General features: G+C 63.9%; 1 protein-coding gene across 2 annotated transcripts; it reads right to left on the bottom strand.

The window, feature by feature from the left end:
• Window positions 1–938: 938 nt before the first annotated feature.
• On the bottom strand, window positions 939–15,108 carry NECTIN4 (nectin cell adhesion molecule 4). Of its 2 annotated transcripts, XM_062639722.1 has the most exons (9): window positions 14,768–15,108; window positions 11,003–11,353; window positions 8,623–8,913; window positions 7,222–7,336; window positions 4,065–4,228; window positions 2,719–2,866; window positions 2,549–2,627; window positions 1,282–1,371; window positions 939–1,203 (listed from the first exon to the last, which is right to left on the bottom strand). In XM_062639722.1, exons 1-9 carry the CDS (start codon window positions 14,859–14,861, stop codon window positions 967–969), a joined length of 1,569 nt encoding a protein of 522 aa, XP_062495706.1. In that variant the 5' UTR covers window positions 14,862–15,108; the 3' UTR covers window positions 939–966. The 2 variants fall into 2 exon arrangements, with proteins under 2 accessions (XP_062495706.1, XP_062495708.1); XM_062639724.1 differs by lacking the exon at window positions 8,623–8,913.
• Between the last annotated feature and the right edge of the window lie 302 nt (window positions 15,109–15,410).

A 15,410-nucleotide genomic window follows, 5' to 3' on the forward strand; every position in this document is an offset into this window, starting at 1 on the left:
ATACATGTGCACGCTTATTCATGCTTGTGCCATACGTGCACACGCTTGTGCACGCTTGTGCCATATGTTTGCACGCTTGTGCCACACTTGAGCGTGCTTGTGCCATACATGCACATGCTTGTGCACGCTTGTGCCACACTTGAGCGTGCTTGTGCCATACGTGCACACGCTTGTGCACGCTTGTGCCATGTGTTCGCACGCTTGTGCCACACTTGAGCGTGCTTGTGCCATATGTGCACACGCTTGTGCACGCTTGTGCCATATGTTTGCACGCTTGTGCCGCACTTGAACGTGCTTGTGCCATACATGCACATGCTTGTGCACGCTTGTGCCGCACTTGAACATGCTTGTGCCATACGTGCACACGCTTGTGCACGTTCACACGCGCTCGTGTGCCCATCCTCGCACACGCGTCGGACACGGGGTCCCAAGGCCCGCAGGGGTTTATTTACAAGCGGGGCCGCAGCAGCGGGGGGGGGCCCCGTCCTATACAGGGTCTGTACACGGGGACACGCGTCCCGGGGACCCCCATCACCAGCCCCACGCATGGGGGGGGCCCCACCGGGGGCTGCCAAGGGGGGTTCTGTGGGGTGGGGGGGGGTGGGGGTGTGCGTTGGGGGGTCCGGGTTTTTGAGGGGGGGGGAAGGGGAGAGGGGACGGAAGCCCCCCAAGTGCCGCCTGCAAAGCAGGAACCGGCCCAGAGTCCGAGGGGGGGGCTTGGGGGGGGGGTGGGGGGGGTGGTGTTGGGGGGCTCCTGCCCCTGTCCTTGGGGTGTCCCCACACCCGGGGGGGGGGGGGGGGGATGTCCGGTGCCGCCGTCACCTCCTCGCCCCCCCGGCGCTGTGCCCGCAGGCAGGGGGTGCGCACGGAGCGTGTCCCTCACCCTGTGCCCCATAGCGGGGGGGGGTGTCCGTGCCCCCCATCATGTGTGTGTGTCCCCCCCCCACAACCTCCATGGGCAGCGGCTCACACGAGGTGCCCGCGGCCGTTGATGTAGATGCCGTTGGTGGTGGGCTTGGCTTGGAGCATGCCGTTCTCCTGCACGAAGTGGGTCATGGCTTGCTTGATGGGGTCATCGCCGCCGCCTTCCTCCTCCTCGTCCTTGGGCTCCTTCCCCGCCGGCGCCGCAGGGACCTCGGTCTGCGTTTCGATCTCCCGCACGGTCGAGAGCGTGGAGTAACTGCGGCCCTCGGGCTCCTCGCTCTGCGCGTAGGGACGGGACGGGGTCACACGCGTGGACCCCAAAGTCCCGTCCCACATCCCATGGACCCCGGTGCTCACCATGGCCGAGCAGATGCTGGTGCCGCGCAGGCTGTCCCCACGCAGGCTGCCCTGGCGGCTCTCTGCCCGCAGCTGCAGCGTCTCCTCCAGCTGCAAGAGCCCCGTTAGAGCCAAGCACCCCATGGAGCGGCCCCACGGACACCCCATGGAGCAGCCCCATGGAGCAGCCCCATTGACACCCCATGGAGCAGCCCCATTGATACCCCATGGACCGGCCCCATGGAGCAGCCCCATTGACACCCCATGGACGGGTCGCATGGACATCCCATGGAGCAGCCCCATTGATACCCCATGGAGCAGCCCCATTGATACCCCATGGAGCAGCCGCATTGATACCCCATGGACTGGCCCCATGGAGCAGCCCCGTTGGCACCCCATGGACTGGCCCCATGGAAACCCATGGAGCAGCCCCATTGAAACCCCATGAAGCAGCCGCATTGATACCCCATGGACTGGCCCCATGGAGCAGCCCCATTGACACCCCATGGACAGGTCGCATGGACACCCCATGGAGCAGCTCCACTGACACGCCATGGACCAGCCCCATAGACACACCATGGAGCAGCTCCATTGACACCCCATGGACTGGCCCCACGGACACCCCATAGAGCAGCCCCATTGACACCCCATGGAGCAGCCCCATGGAGCAGCACAATTGACACCCCATGGACCGGCCCCATGGAGCAGCCCCATTGACACCCCATGGACCAGGCTTCATGGGCACCCCAGGGATTGACCCCACTGGCACCCCATGGACCTGCCCCAAGGACGCCCCATTGAGCAGCCCCATTGACACCCCATGGATCGGCCTCATGGACACCCCATGGACCGGCCTCAAGGACACCCCATGGACTGGTCCCACAGACAACCCATGGACTGGCCTCAAGGACACCCCATGGACTGGTCCCACAGACAGCTCATGGACTGGCCTCAAGGACACCCCATGGACTGGTCCCACAGACAACCCATGGACTGGCCTCAAGGACACCCCATGGACTGGCTCCACAGACACCCCATGGACTGGTCCCACAGACATCCCATGGGCACCCCACTCCCTGCTTCTCCTCCTTCAGCACCCTCAAACCCAGTCCCCTGGATCCCCCAGCACCCTTTGCCGCAGTGATCCCATCACCCAGAGCACCCTTGGGCACACAACCCACCCATCATCCCCAAACCCCATCACCCAAAGTGCCCCCCAGCCTCAACTCCTTGGGTCCCCCACCCATGACCCACAGCACCCCCCCCCCCCAAGCCCCCCCTGCATCACCTGGGTGCGGGTGTCCGTGCTGTGGCTCGAGTGCAGGCGGCGGATGGAGTTCTCCCGGGTGAGGGTCAGCTCCTCCTCACTGGGGACATGGGGGGGGATGCTCAGCACTAGCCCCCTGTGTCCCCCCCCCATCGCCCCATTTCCCCCCCACGTTCAACCCCAGCTCTTACTACTTCTCGGAGATGCGCTTGGTCTTGCGCTTGTGGTAGAGGGTCATGACGACGACGACGACGACGAGGACGCAGAGCAGGACGGCGGCGATGACGCCCACCACCACCACCGAGGCCGAGACCAGGTCCACCTTCCGCACCTCGTCGTCTGCGGGACACCGGCGGTGGGGAGGAGATGGGAGGTGAATGGAGAGAAGGGGATATCCATGGGTGGATGAGTCCATGGATGATGGATGGATGGATGATGGATGGATGGAGGATGGATGGATGATGGATGGGTGGATGGATGGATGGATGATGGATGGATGATGGATGGATGGATGATGGATGGATGGATGGATGGATGGATGATGGATGGGTGGATGATGGATGGGTGGATGGATGGATGGATGATGGATGATGGATGGATGATGGATGGATGGATGGATGGATGGATGGATGGATGATGGATGGGTGGATGATGGATGGGTGGATGGATGGATGATGGATGGATGGATGGATGATGGGTGGATGATGGATGGATGGATGGATGGATGGATGGATGGATGGATGATGGGTGGATGGATGGATGGATGGATGATGGATGGATGGATGGATGGATGATGGATGGATGATGGATGGATGGATGGATGGATGATGGATGGATGGATGGATGGATGGATGGATGGATGGATGGATGGATGGATGGATGGATGGATGGATGGATGGATGGATGATGGATGGATGGATGATGGATGGATGGATGGATGGATGGATGGATGGATGGATGGATGGATGGATGGATGGATGGATGGATGGATGATGGATGGATGGATGATGGATGGATGGATGGATGGACGGATGGATGGATGATGGATGGATGGATGGATGGATGGATGGATGATGGATGGATGGGTGGATGGATGGATGGGTGGGTGGATGGATGGATGGGTGGATGGATGATGGATGGGTGGATGGATGATGGATGGATGATAGATGGGTGGATGATGGATAGGTGGATGGATGGATAGATGATGGATGGATGGATGGATGGATGGATGGATGGATGGATGGGTGGATGGATGGGTGGATGGATGGGCTGATGGCTGAGTAAATGGACGGATGGGAAGGTGGATGAGCAATGGGTGGAGAGATGGCTGGGCAGTGAGAGGTGCTAGAGGGATGGATGAGCAGAGGGATGGATGGACAGGGAGCTGAGCAGGCAGACGGATGAGTGGACGGATGGGTGGTGAGCAGACACATGAGTAAAGGGGCGGGTGGATGAGCAGACGGGTGAGTCGCCGGATGGGTGGCTGAGGATCAGATGGGTGGGAAAGGGAGGGAACGGAGGGACGAGGGGCACCCACCGGCCACCCTGCTCCTGACGCTGACGTTGGCTCTCGCCTCCTTGGCAGCCACGCGGTTGGACACGTGGCAAATGTAATCCCCGGCGTCGGCCACGGCCAGCGGCCGCTGGAAGATGAGGGTGTCCCCCTTCACCCGCACCCCGGCGGGCAGCGGCGCGTCCAACCTGCGGCACCCAGCACCGTCAGCACTGGCACCATCAGCACCGGTGTTACTGGCACCACCGGCACCATGGGCACTGGCACCATCGGCACTGGCACCATCAGCACCGGTGTTACTGGCACCACCGGCACCATGGGCACTGGCACCATCAACACTGGTGGCACCGATACCATCGGCACTGGCACCATCAGCACCGGTGTTACTGGCACCACCGCACCAGCACCACCGGCACCACCAGCACCAGCACCACCGGTGGCACCAATACCATCAGCACTGGCACCATCAGCACCGGTGTTACTGGCCCACCAGCACCGGCACCACCGGCACCATGGGCACTGGCACCATCAGCACTGGTGGCACCAATACCATCGGCACTGCCAGCACCAGCGCCAGTGTGACCAGCACCACCGGCACCATCAGTACTGACGACACCGGCACCACTGCACCATCAGCACCGGCACCATCAGCACCGGTGGCACCGATACCATTGGCACTGGCACCATCAGCACCGGTGTTACTGGCACCACCGCACCAGCACCACCAGCACCATCAGCACTGGTGGCACCGATACCATTGGCGCTGGCACCATCAGCACCGGTGTTACTGGCACCACCGCACCAGCACCACCGGCACCACCAGCACCATCAGCACCGGTGGCACCAATACCATCAGCACTAGCACCATCAGCACCGGTGTTACTGGCACCACCAGCACCGGCACCACCGGCACCATGGGCACTGGCACCATCAGCACTGGTGGCACCAATACCATCGGCACTGCCAGCACCAGCGCCAGTGTGACCGGCACCACCGGCACCATCAGCACTGACGACACCGGCACCACTGCACCATCAGCACCGGCACCATCAGCACCGGTGGCACCGATACCATTGGCACTGGCACCATCAGCACCGGTGTTACTGGCACCACCGCACCAGCACCACCAGCACCATCAGCACTGGTGGCACCGATACCATTAGCGCTGGCACCATCAGCACCGGTGTTACTGGCACCACCAGCACCGGCACCACCGGCACCGGCACCATCAGCACCGGTGGCACCGATACCATCGGCACTGGCACCACCAGCACCGGTGTTACCGGCACCACCGGCACCATCAGCACCGGTGTTACCGGCACCATCAGCACCGGTGGCACCGATACCATTGGCACTGGCACCATCAGCACCGGTGTTACTGGCACCACCAGCACCGGCACCATCAGCACCGGTGGCACCGATACCATCGGCACTGGCACCACCAGCGCCAGTGTTACCGGCACCACTGGCACCACCAGCACCGGTGTTACCGGCACCATCGGCACCGGCGCAGCCCCTGGAGCCCGCGGCGTGCCCGGGCGGCTCAGGGCGGTGCTGCCGCCATCAAAGCCGGCGCTGCCGGTTCCCACGGCTGCCGCCCTGCCCCGGCCCCGGCCGGGCTTGTCCGGGCACTGCACCAGCAGCCGCCGCCGCGGCGCTCGGCACCGGTGCGGGTACGGGCACGCCTGGGCAGGGCACGGCAGTGGGGACACGGCCAGGAGCGGGCAGGGGACGGGGCAGGGACGTGGGCACAGGGGACGAGAGGGGATGCGGCACAGGCTGGGGGGACACGGCAGGGACATGGGAACAAGGAGGGGACATGGCAGGGACACTGGACACAGCAGGGACATGGGGGACATGGGAACAAGGGGGGGACACGGCAGGGACATGGGGGACATGGGAACAAGGAGGGGACACGGCAGGGACATGGGGGACATGGGAACAAGGGGGGGACACGGCAGGGACATGGGAACAAGGGGGGGACACGGCAGGGACATGGGGGACATGGGAACAAGGGGGGGACACGGCAGGGACATGGGGGGCAGACACACACGGGTCACAGCAGGGACGTGCCCTGGGACCCACAGCAGGGACAGGAAAGAGGTCTGGACGCAGTGGGGACATGGCCAGGAGCAGGCAGGGGACAGGGCAGGGACGTGGGCACAGGGGACAAGGGGGGGGGGATGCGGCACAGGCTGGGGGGACACGGCAGGGACATGGGAAGAAGGGGGGGACATGGCAGGGACATGGGAGACATAGGCACAAGGGGGGGACACGGCAGGGACATGGGGGACACGGCAGGGACATGGGGGACATGGGAACAAGGAGGGGGACATGGCAGGGACATGGGACACAGGACACCGCCAGGACATGGGAACAAGGAGGGGACGCAGCAGGGACACAGCAGGGACATGGGAGACATAGGCACAAGGAGGGGACACAGCAGGGACATGGGGGACATGGGAACAAGGGGGGGGACATGGCAGGGACACTGGACACAGCAGGGACATGGGGGACATGGCAGGGACATGGAACACAGCAGGGACATGGGGGACACGGCAGGGACATGGGAACAAGGAGGGGACATGGCAGGGACACTGGACACAGCAGGGACATGGGGGACATGGCAGGGACATGGAACACAGCAGGGACATGGGGGACACGGCAGGGACATGGGAACAAGGAGGGGACATGGCAGGGACACTGGACACAGCAGGGACATGGGACACAGCAGGGACATGGGGGACATGGCAGGGACATGGGACACAGTCAGGACTCAAGCAGGGCATGGGCACAAGCAGAGGACACAGCAGGGACATGGGGGACACGGCAGGGACATGGGGGACATGGGACACAGTCAGGGCACTACCAGGACATGGGCACAAGGAGGGGACACGGCAGGGACATGGCGGACATGGCAGGGACATGGGAACAAGGAGGGGACATGGCAGGGACATGGAACACAGCAGGGACATGGGGGACACGGCAGGGACATGGAACACAGTCAGGACTCAAACAGGACATGGGCACAAGCAGAGGACACAGCAGGGACGTGGCCCGGGACCCCAGCACGGGCAGTGGGCACAGCAGGGACAGGATGGAGCTCCGGATGCAGCGGGGACACGAACCGGGCAGGGGCCGCTCCGGTGGGATCGGGATAACGGAAGGGGGGGGTCCTCACCGCGTCCAGTTGTAGGTGGGGGGGGGGTTGCCGTCCCCCAGGCAGGTCAGCGCCGCCCCCTCCATCCCCTCCTGCCACTCCTCCGTGTGCCCCAGCACCGACGCGTCCGAGAGGTCTGGGGACAGCGCCCGTGAGGGGACAGCCCCGGGTCCTCCATGGCCCGGCACCCCCCCCCCCCCCCCCACTGCACCCCCGTGTCCCTCAATGCACCCCATGTCCCAGCGTCCCTCAATGTCTCCAGCATCCTCCATGGTCCCCATGGTCACCGTGTCCCAGTCCCCTCAGCGTTCCCTGTGCTCTCCAGATCCCAAAGGTTCCCTGCAACCCTCCCATGGCCCTCAATGCCCCTCATGTCCCCAGTGCCACCCATTGGCCCCAATACCCCTTTCGTCCTCAATGTCCCTCATGTCCCCAATGCCTCCCATTGCCCCCAATGCCCATCATGTCCCCAATGCCCATTTCATCCTCAACGTCCCTCATGTCCCCAATGCCTCCCATTGTCCCCAGTGCCACCCATCGCCCCCAATGCCTATCATGTCCCCAATGCCCATTTTGTCCTCAACATCCCTCATGTCCCCAATGCCTCCCATTGTCCCCAATGCCCATTTCATCCTCAATGTCCCTCATGTCCCCAGTGCCTCCCATTGTCCCCAATGCCTATCATGTCCCCAATGCCTCCCATTGTCCCCAATGCCTATCGTGTCCCCAATGCCCATCATGTCCCCAATGCCCATTTCATCCTCAATGTCCCTCATGTCCCCAATGCCTCCCATTGTCCCCAGTGCCTATCGTGTCCCCAATGCCCATCATGTCCCCAGTGCCCATTTCATCCTCAATGTCCCTCATGTCCCCAATGCCTCCCATTGTCCCCAATGCCCATCTTGTCCCCAATGCCCATTTCGTCCTCAACATCCCTCATGTCCCCAATGCCTCCCATTGTCCCCAATGCCCATCATGTCCCCAATGCCTATTTCGTCCTCAACATCCCTCCTGTCCCCAATGCCTCCCATTGTCCCCAATGCCTCCCATTGCCCCCAATGCCCATCATGTCCCCAATGCCCATTTCGTCCTCAACATCCCTCATGTCCCCAATGCCTCCCATTGTCCCCAATGCCCATCATGTCCCCAATGCCTATTTCGTCCTCAACATCCCTCCTGTCCCCAATGCATCCCATTGTCCCCAGTGCCACCCATTGTCCCCAATGCCCATTTCATCCCCAACGTCCCTCACCTCCCCAATGCCCATTGTGTCCTCCATGCCCCCTATGCCCCAGTTGCCCCCCCAGATCCCCAGCGCCCATCACGTCCCCAACATCCTCCGTGTCCCCAGTTCCCATCGTGCCCCAATGCCCCCTGTGTCCCCAGCGCCCTCCGTGTCCCTGCCCGTGCCCCGGTGCCCACAGGCGACGCTGAGGAGGTGCGTGATCCTCTTCTCGTGGCGCAGGCCGGGGTGCTCCACCACGCACGTGAGGCTCTTCCCGTTCATGCTGCGCCCGGGCACCAGGAAGAACTCGCTGGTGACGGACGCGGAGCGGGCGTGCTCCGACCGGCGCGTGGCGTTGGTGCCTCGCACCTCGGTCTCCCAGCGCACGGAGGGCACGGGGCTGCCCTCGGCCGTGCACGAGGCCGCCAGCGTCCGGCCCTGACCCTCCTCCAGCGGTGGCCCCGGGTTCAGGATGGGCAGCGGCGGCACTGCGGCGGCACCGGGGCGACCGTGAGGCACTGACCGCGGAGCCACGGGCCCCAGCGCCGCATCGCCCCATTGCCCCCTGCCCACCAACCCACTGCCCCACAGCCTTTGGCCTGTCACCGTGTGCTCATTGCCCATCGCCCTGTTTCCACTACCCCACAGCAGTTGCCTCATTACCTTATGGCCATCACTCCATTGTCCCTTGCCCGTCACCCTACACCCATCACCCTTCTTTTGTCACCCATCACCCTATGGCCATCACCTATGGCCATTGCCCATCATCCAAGGCCAATCACCCTATGCCCATCACCCTACACCCAACAGCAATCACCCTACGGCTATCACTTCACCCACTGCCCATCACACTATGCCTATCACCTTATGATCGTCACCCTATGACCATCACCCCATGCCCATTGCCCATCACCCTATGCCCATCACCAATGACCCTACGGCCATCACCCATTGCCTATCACCCTATGACCATCACCCCATGCCCATTGCCCATCATCCCATGCCCATCACCAATCACCCTATGACCATCACCCCATGCCCATTGCCCATCACCCTATGCCCATCACCAATGACCCTACGGCCATCACCCATTGCCTATCACCCTATGACCATCACCCCATGCCCATTGCCCATCATCCCATGCCCATCACCAATCACCCTATGACCATCACCCCATGCCCATTGCCCATCATCCCGTGCCTATCACCAATCACCCTATGACCATCACCCCATGTGCATTGCCCATCATCCCAAGCTGATCACTCCATGGCCATCACCCATTGCCTGTCACCTCATTGCCCCTTCCCCATCACCCCATACCTATCATTCTGTTCTTGTCATCTATCACCCTATGCCCATCACCAATCACCCTATGGCCATCACTCACTGCCTATCACCCTATGACCATCACCTCATTGCCCCTTCCCCATCACCCCATACCTATCATTCTGGTCTTGTCATCTATCACCCTGTAACCATCACCCATCACCCCATGCCCATTGCCCATCATCCCATGCCCATCACCAATCACCCTATGGCCATCACCCATTGCCTATCACCCTATGCCCATCACCAGTCACCCTATGCCCATCACCCTTTGCCTGTCACCCTATGACCATCACTCCATGCCCATTGCCCATCACCCTATGCCCATCATCAATCACCCTATGCCCATCACCAGTCACCCTATGGCCATCACCCATTGCCTGTCACCCTATGACCATCACCCCATGCCCATTGCCATTGCCCATCACCAGTCACCCTATGGCCATCACCCATTGCCTGTCACCCTATGACCATCACCCCATGCCCATTGCCATTGCCCATCACCAGTCACACTATGGCCATCACCCCATGCCCATTGCCTATCACCCTATACCCATTGCCTATCACCCTATGCCCATCACCCCATGCCCATTGGCCATCACCCTATGGCCATCACCAATCACCCTATGGCCATCACCCTATGACCATCACCCCATGGCCATTGCCCATCATCCCATGGCCATTGCCCATCACCAGTCACCCTATGGCCATCACCCCATGCCCATCACCCCATGCCCATTGCCCATCACCCTATGGCCATCACCAATCACCCTATGGCCATCACCCTATGACCATCACCCCATGCCCATTGCCCGTCATCCCATGGCCATCGCCCATCACCAGTCACCCTATGGCCATCACCCCATGCCCATTGCCCATCACCCTATGGCCATCACCAATCACCCTATGGCCATCACCCATTGCCCATCACCCTATGCCCATCACCAATCACCCTATGGCCATCACCCATTGCCTATCACCCTATGACCATCACCCCATGCCCATTGCCCATCACCCTATGCCCATCACCAATCACCCTATGGCCATCACCCATTGCCCATCACCCTATGCCCATCACCAATCACCCTATGGCCATCACCCTATGACCATCACCCCATGCCCATTGCCAATGCCCATCACCAGTCACACTATGGCCATCATCCCATGCCCATCACCAATCACCCTCTGCCCATCACCCCATGCCCTCCCACCCCACGCCCATCGCCTGTCACCCGCGTCCCGCGCACTCACCCAGCACCTTGAGCGTGAGGCGCCCCTCGAAGCTGCCCATGGGGAAGGTGATGAGGTGACACTCGTAGTCGCCCTCGTCGCCCTGCACCGCGTTGCGCAGGACGATGGCGCCGTCCTCCAGCGGCCCCCCCGCCCGCCGCATCACGCGCCCGGCGTAGGGCTCCTGCACGTGTTCCCCGTGCTCCCGGTTGAGCACGGCCACCTCGGCGCTGCTCCCGGCGGGACCCCGCTTCAGCCACGTCACCTGCACCACGTGCTCCTGCTCCTGCGCCCGGTACCGGCACGGCAGCACCACGTCCTGGCCCAGCACCGCCGTCACGCTGCGCTGCACCTCCACCACGCCGGCGCGGCCTGCGACGGCACGGCCACGCTCGCACACGCTCGGGTTTGCACACGTGTGTTCTTGGGCGTGCTTGGGGGTACTCGCATGGCAACGCGCTCGCACACACACGCGTGTGCTCGGGGGCACATGCAGACACGCGCTCCCGTGTCGTTGCACACGCTTAGACACGCTTGCACACGGACAGGCGTGCCCCCGCGCGTTCAGGCACCCTCCTGCGTGCTCGAGCATCCTTACGCACGCTCGGACGGGCGCACGCGCGCTCCTCATGCCCGGCTGCACGGCGCTGCACGCTCGCACGCACTTGGGCACGCTCATGCGTGTGCGGACACACTCGGACACGCGCCCGACCGGCACTTGCACCTGTGGGTGCTTGTGCATGCTTAGAGCCACACACAGGGGCACAGCCCCCCTTGATCACACACACGGGGGCACACTCAGCATCACTCACACACACGGGCACACTCAGCATCACTCACACACACAGGGGCACACTCAGCATCGCTCACACACACAGGGGTACGCTCAGCATCACTCACACACACAGGGGCACACTCAGCATCGCTCACACACACAGGGGTACGCTCAGCATCACTCACACACACAGGGGCACGCTGAGCATCACACACACACAGGGAGGCACACTCAGCATCACTCACACACACGGGGGCACGCTGAGCATCACACACACACAGGGGGGCACACTCAGCATCACTCACACACACAGGGGCACGCTGAGCATCACACACACACAGGGGGGCACACTCAGCATCACTCACACACAGCATCATTCACACACACAGGGGCACACTCAGCATCACTCAGCATCACTCACACACACAGGGGCACGCTCAGCATCACACACACACAAGCGCACACTCAGCACCACTCACACTCGGGCATGCTCAGCATCACTCACTCACACTCAGGCACGCTCAGCATCACTCACACACAGCATCACTCACACACACAGGGGCACGCTCAGCATCACTCAGCATCACTCACTCACGCTCGGGCATGCTCAGCATCACTCACACGCACTCGGGCACGCTCAGCATCACTCACACACACTCAGCATCACTCACTCACACTCGGGCACGCTCAGCATCACTCACACACACTCAGCATCACTCACACAGGGCACACTCAGCATCACTCACACACACACGGGGGCACACTCAGCATCACTCACACACACAGGGGCACACCCAGCATCACTCACACACACAAGGGCACACTCAGCATCACTCACACACACAGGGGCACGCTCAGCATCACTCACACACACAAGGGCACACTCAGCACCACTCACACACGGGGGCACACTCAGCATCGCTCACACACACAGGGGCACACTCAGCATCGCTCACACACACGGGGGCACACTCAGCATCGCTCACACACACAGGGGCACACTCAGCATCGCTCACACACACTCGGGCACACAGCATCGCTCACACACACAGGGGCACATTCAGCCTCACGCACACGGGGGCACACTCAGCATCACTCACACACACACATGGGGGCACACTCAGCATCACACACACACACAGGGCACACTCAGCATCACTCACACGCACTCAGCATCGCTCACACACACTAGGGCACACTCAGCATCACTCACACAGGGCACACAGCATCGCTCAGCATCACTCACACACACTCAGCATCACTCACACACACAGGGGCACACTCAGCATCACTCACACACACTCAGCATCACTCACACACACAAGGGCACGCTCAGCATCACTCAGCATCACTCACACACACTCAGCATCACTCAGCATCACTCACTCACACTCAGCATCACTCAGCACCACTCACTCACACCCGGGCACGCTCAGCACCGCTCTCCCGCACCCGTGCACCGGGGGCACGCGCAGCCTCGCCCGTGCGGGGCCGTCGGGGCCGGGGCGTGGTGCCGGGGCCCGCCCAGCGGCGCCGCGGGAAGCGGCGGGGCCGGAACAACCGGACGGCGCGGATGCCGCGCGCTGCCGGGGCTTGCGGCCGCTTCCCACCCCCGCCGCCCCGGGGCCTCGCGCAGAGCCCCCCGCGCCGGGCCCGGCCTTAATTACCCCCGATTAGCCCGGGTTCATTAACTAATTGCGGCTCTCCCAGGCCGTGAGTCACGGCCACCGCCGCTCGGACTCAGTTTCCCCCGCACACAGCGATGGGCTCCGGGGAAGGGGGAAAGGGGGAACCGGGAGGGGGATATGAGGGGGGGGGGAGGTCCCGGAGCTGCCGTCGAGGGAAGCGTGGATGGGGGGGGGGGTGGGGGGAGCCTGGTACCGGTGCCGTCGGGGCGGGTTGAGGTCCCGCCGCGGGGCGTCCCCACCCACCGGGGCCGAGCGCGTGGGAACGGAGCCGGGAACCGGCTCAACCGGATCCCGCGGCCCCCACGCCCCGGCCGGGCTCCGCTGCGCGACCGGCACCGGGGGGGGGGGAGGGAATGGATGTTGGGGTGTCCCGAGGCTGGGGGGGGGCACAAGCAGCCACACGTGTGTGCGCTTCGGCCCCTTGGGGTGCACACGCGTGTGTAACCCCCCGGGGGGGAACACACGTGTGTAACCGCACACACATCCCCGGGCATAGATGGGGGCACCCCGCTTCACACACAAGTGTCTGCCCCACACACGCGTGTGCACGCAGCCCCCCCCCCCCCCCCCCCCCCCCCCCGGGGTGAGGGGCTCAGCCCCATTCTTTGCACGAAACCCCGATATCCCCCCCCCACACCCGTACCCCGAGGGGGTGAATGACGTGGTTGGGGACGGGGGACGGGGGGGTCAGCCCCCCCGGTGGTGACGTCACGCCGCGGCACCCAGCCGGTTCCCACGGGTCCGGGAGCCGCGGGGAAACTGAGGCACGGGGGCTGCGGAGGGGGGGGCACGGGCACGGGCACGGGCACGGGCACACGCAGACACAGGTGCGTGGAGCCGCAGGTGCACACGCGAGCGCTCACACGTACACAAACACGCGTGTGCACACGAACACACACATGAACACACGAACACACACATGAACACTCGCACACACACACGAACACACACATGAACACACGAATACACACACGAACACACGCGCACACACACATGCACGCACCGCACCCAGGTGCACACGCGTGTGCACCCCGCTCTCCTGGTCCTTCCCCGGTGCATCCCGTCCCCGTGTCCCCCCCCGCCTGTCCCCCATTGAGTCCCGCAGCCCCGGGGCTACCGGTGCCCCCTTGTTCTCGTTCCCCACCACGGGGCAGCCGGTTTCCCCCCTCACCCCCCGGGGGCAGCCGCTGCCCCCGCCCCGGTCCCCGCCCCCGGTCCCGTCTCGCAGCCCGGTGCTGCCGCTCCCGGTGCCCACACCCCGGGGTCCCGCTCCCGGCCGGGTCCCGTCCCGTTCACCCCCACCCGGTGCCGGTCGAGCCTTACCGGTAGCGGCGAGGAGGAGGAGGAGGAGGAGGAAGAAGAGGGCGAGGAGAGGGGGGAGGAAGGGCTTCCCGGGCCGCATCCCGCGGGGGGCCATGCGGACACCTGCGGGCTCACGGCGCTGCTCGGGCCCCGGCCAGCACCATCCGGACCGAACCGGGCTGCACCGGAGGGGGGGGGGGGGGGCCGAACCGGGCCGAGCCGAACGGGACCGGACCGCAGAGAACGGAACCGGGGGGAACCGAGCCCGACCGGGCTGCACCGGGGCGAACCGGGCCGAGCCTGGCCGGGCCGTTCCGGGCTGCCCGGGGCCGTTCCGGGCCGTTCTGCGCCGCTCGAGCCGGGACGGGGGGGGGGGGGGGGGGGGGGGGGGGGGGGGGGGGCGGGGCCGGGGGGGGGCGGGGGCGCGGGGGGGGGGCGGGGCTTCAGGGGGTGGGGTCGGGCGGGGTGGACCGGTCTGGCGGGTCGGGGCAGGGGCGGGGCCGAGGGCGCGGCCTTAAAGGGGCGATAGCAGCGGTGGGGCCCCACTGGACGCTCCATGGCGGATACCGAGGGGGATCCGGTGACTCCAAGTCCCTCCATTGACCCCATGTTCCCCCCCCCCCATGCTCCCTCCCAGGTGAGCCCTCCCCAAACGTCCCTATTT

The sequence above is a fragment of the Pezoporus occidentalis genome, unplaced genomic scaffold (assembly GCF_034315485.1).
Source record: "Pezoporus occidentalis ecotype Australia unplaced genomic scaffold, CSIRO_AGI_Poc_V1 ctg614, whole genome shotgun sequence".
Classification (NCBI taxonomy): domain Eukaryota; kingdom Metazoa; phylum Chordata; class Aves; order Psittaciformes; family Psittacidae; genus Pezoporus; species Pezoporus occidentalis.

What these genes read in the sequence shown, in the direction of transcription:
- NECTIN4 (XM_062639722.1), bottom strand. Translation starts at nt 14,861, where the DNA reads ATGGCCCCCCGCGGGATGCGGCCCGGGAAGCCCTTCCTCCCCCCTCTC. An exon ending in CGTCAGGAGCAGGGTGGCCG is followed by an intron (nt 2,867 to 4,064) that starts GTGGGTGCCCCT and finishes GGTGTCCCGCAG; the next exon opens with ACGACGAGGTGCGGAAGGTG. An exon ending in CCAGCATCTGCTCGGCCATG is followed by an intron (nt 1,204 to 1,281) that starts GTGAGCACCGGG and finishes CCCTACGCGCAG; the next exon opens with AGCGAGGAGCCCGAGGGCCG.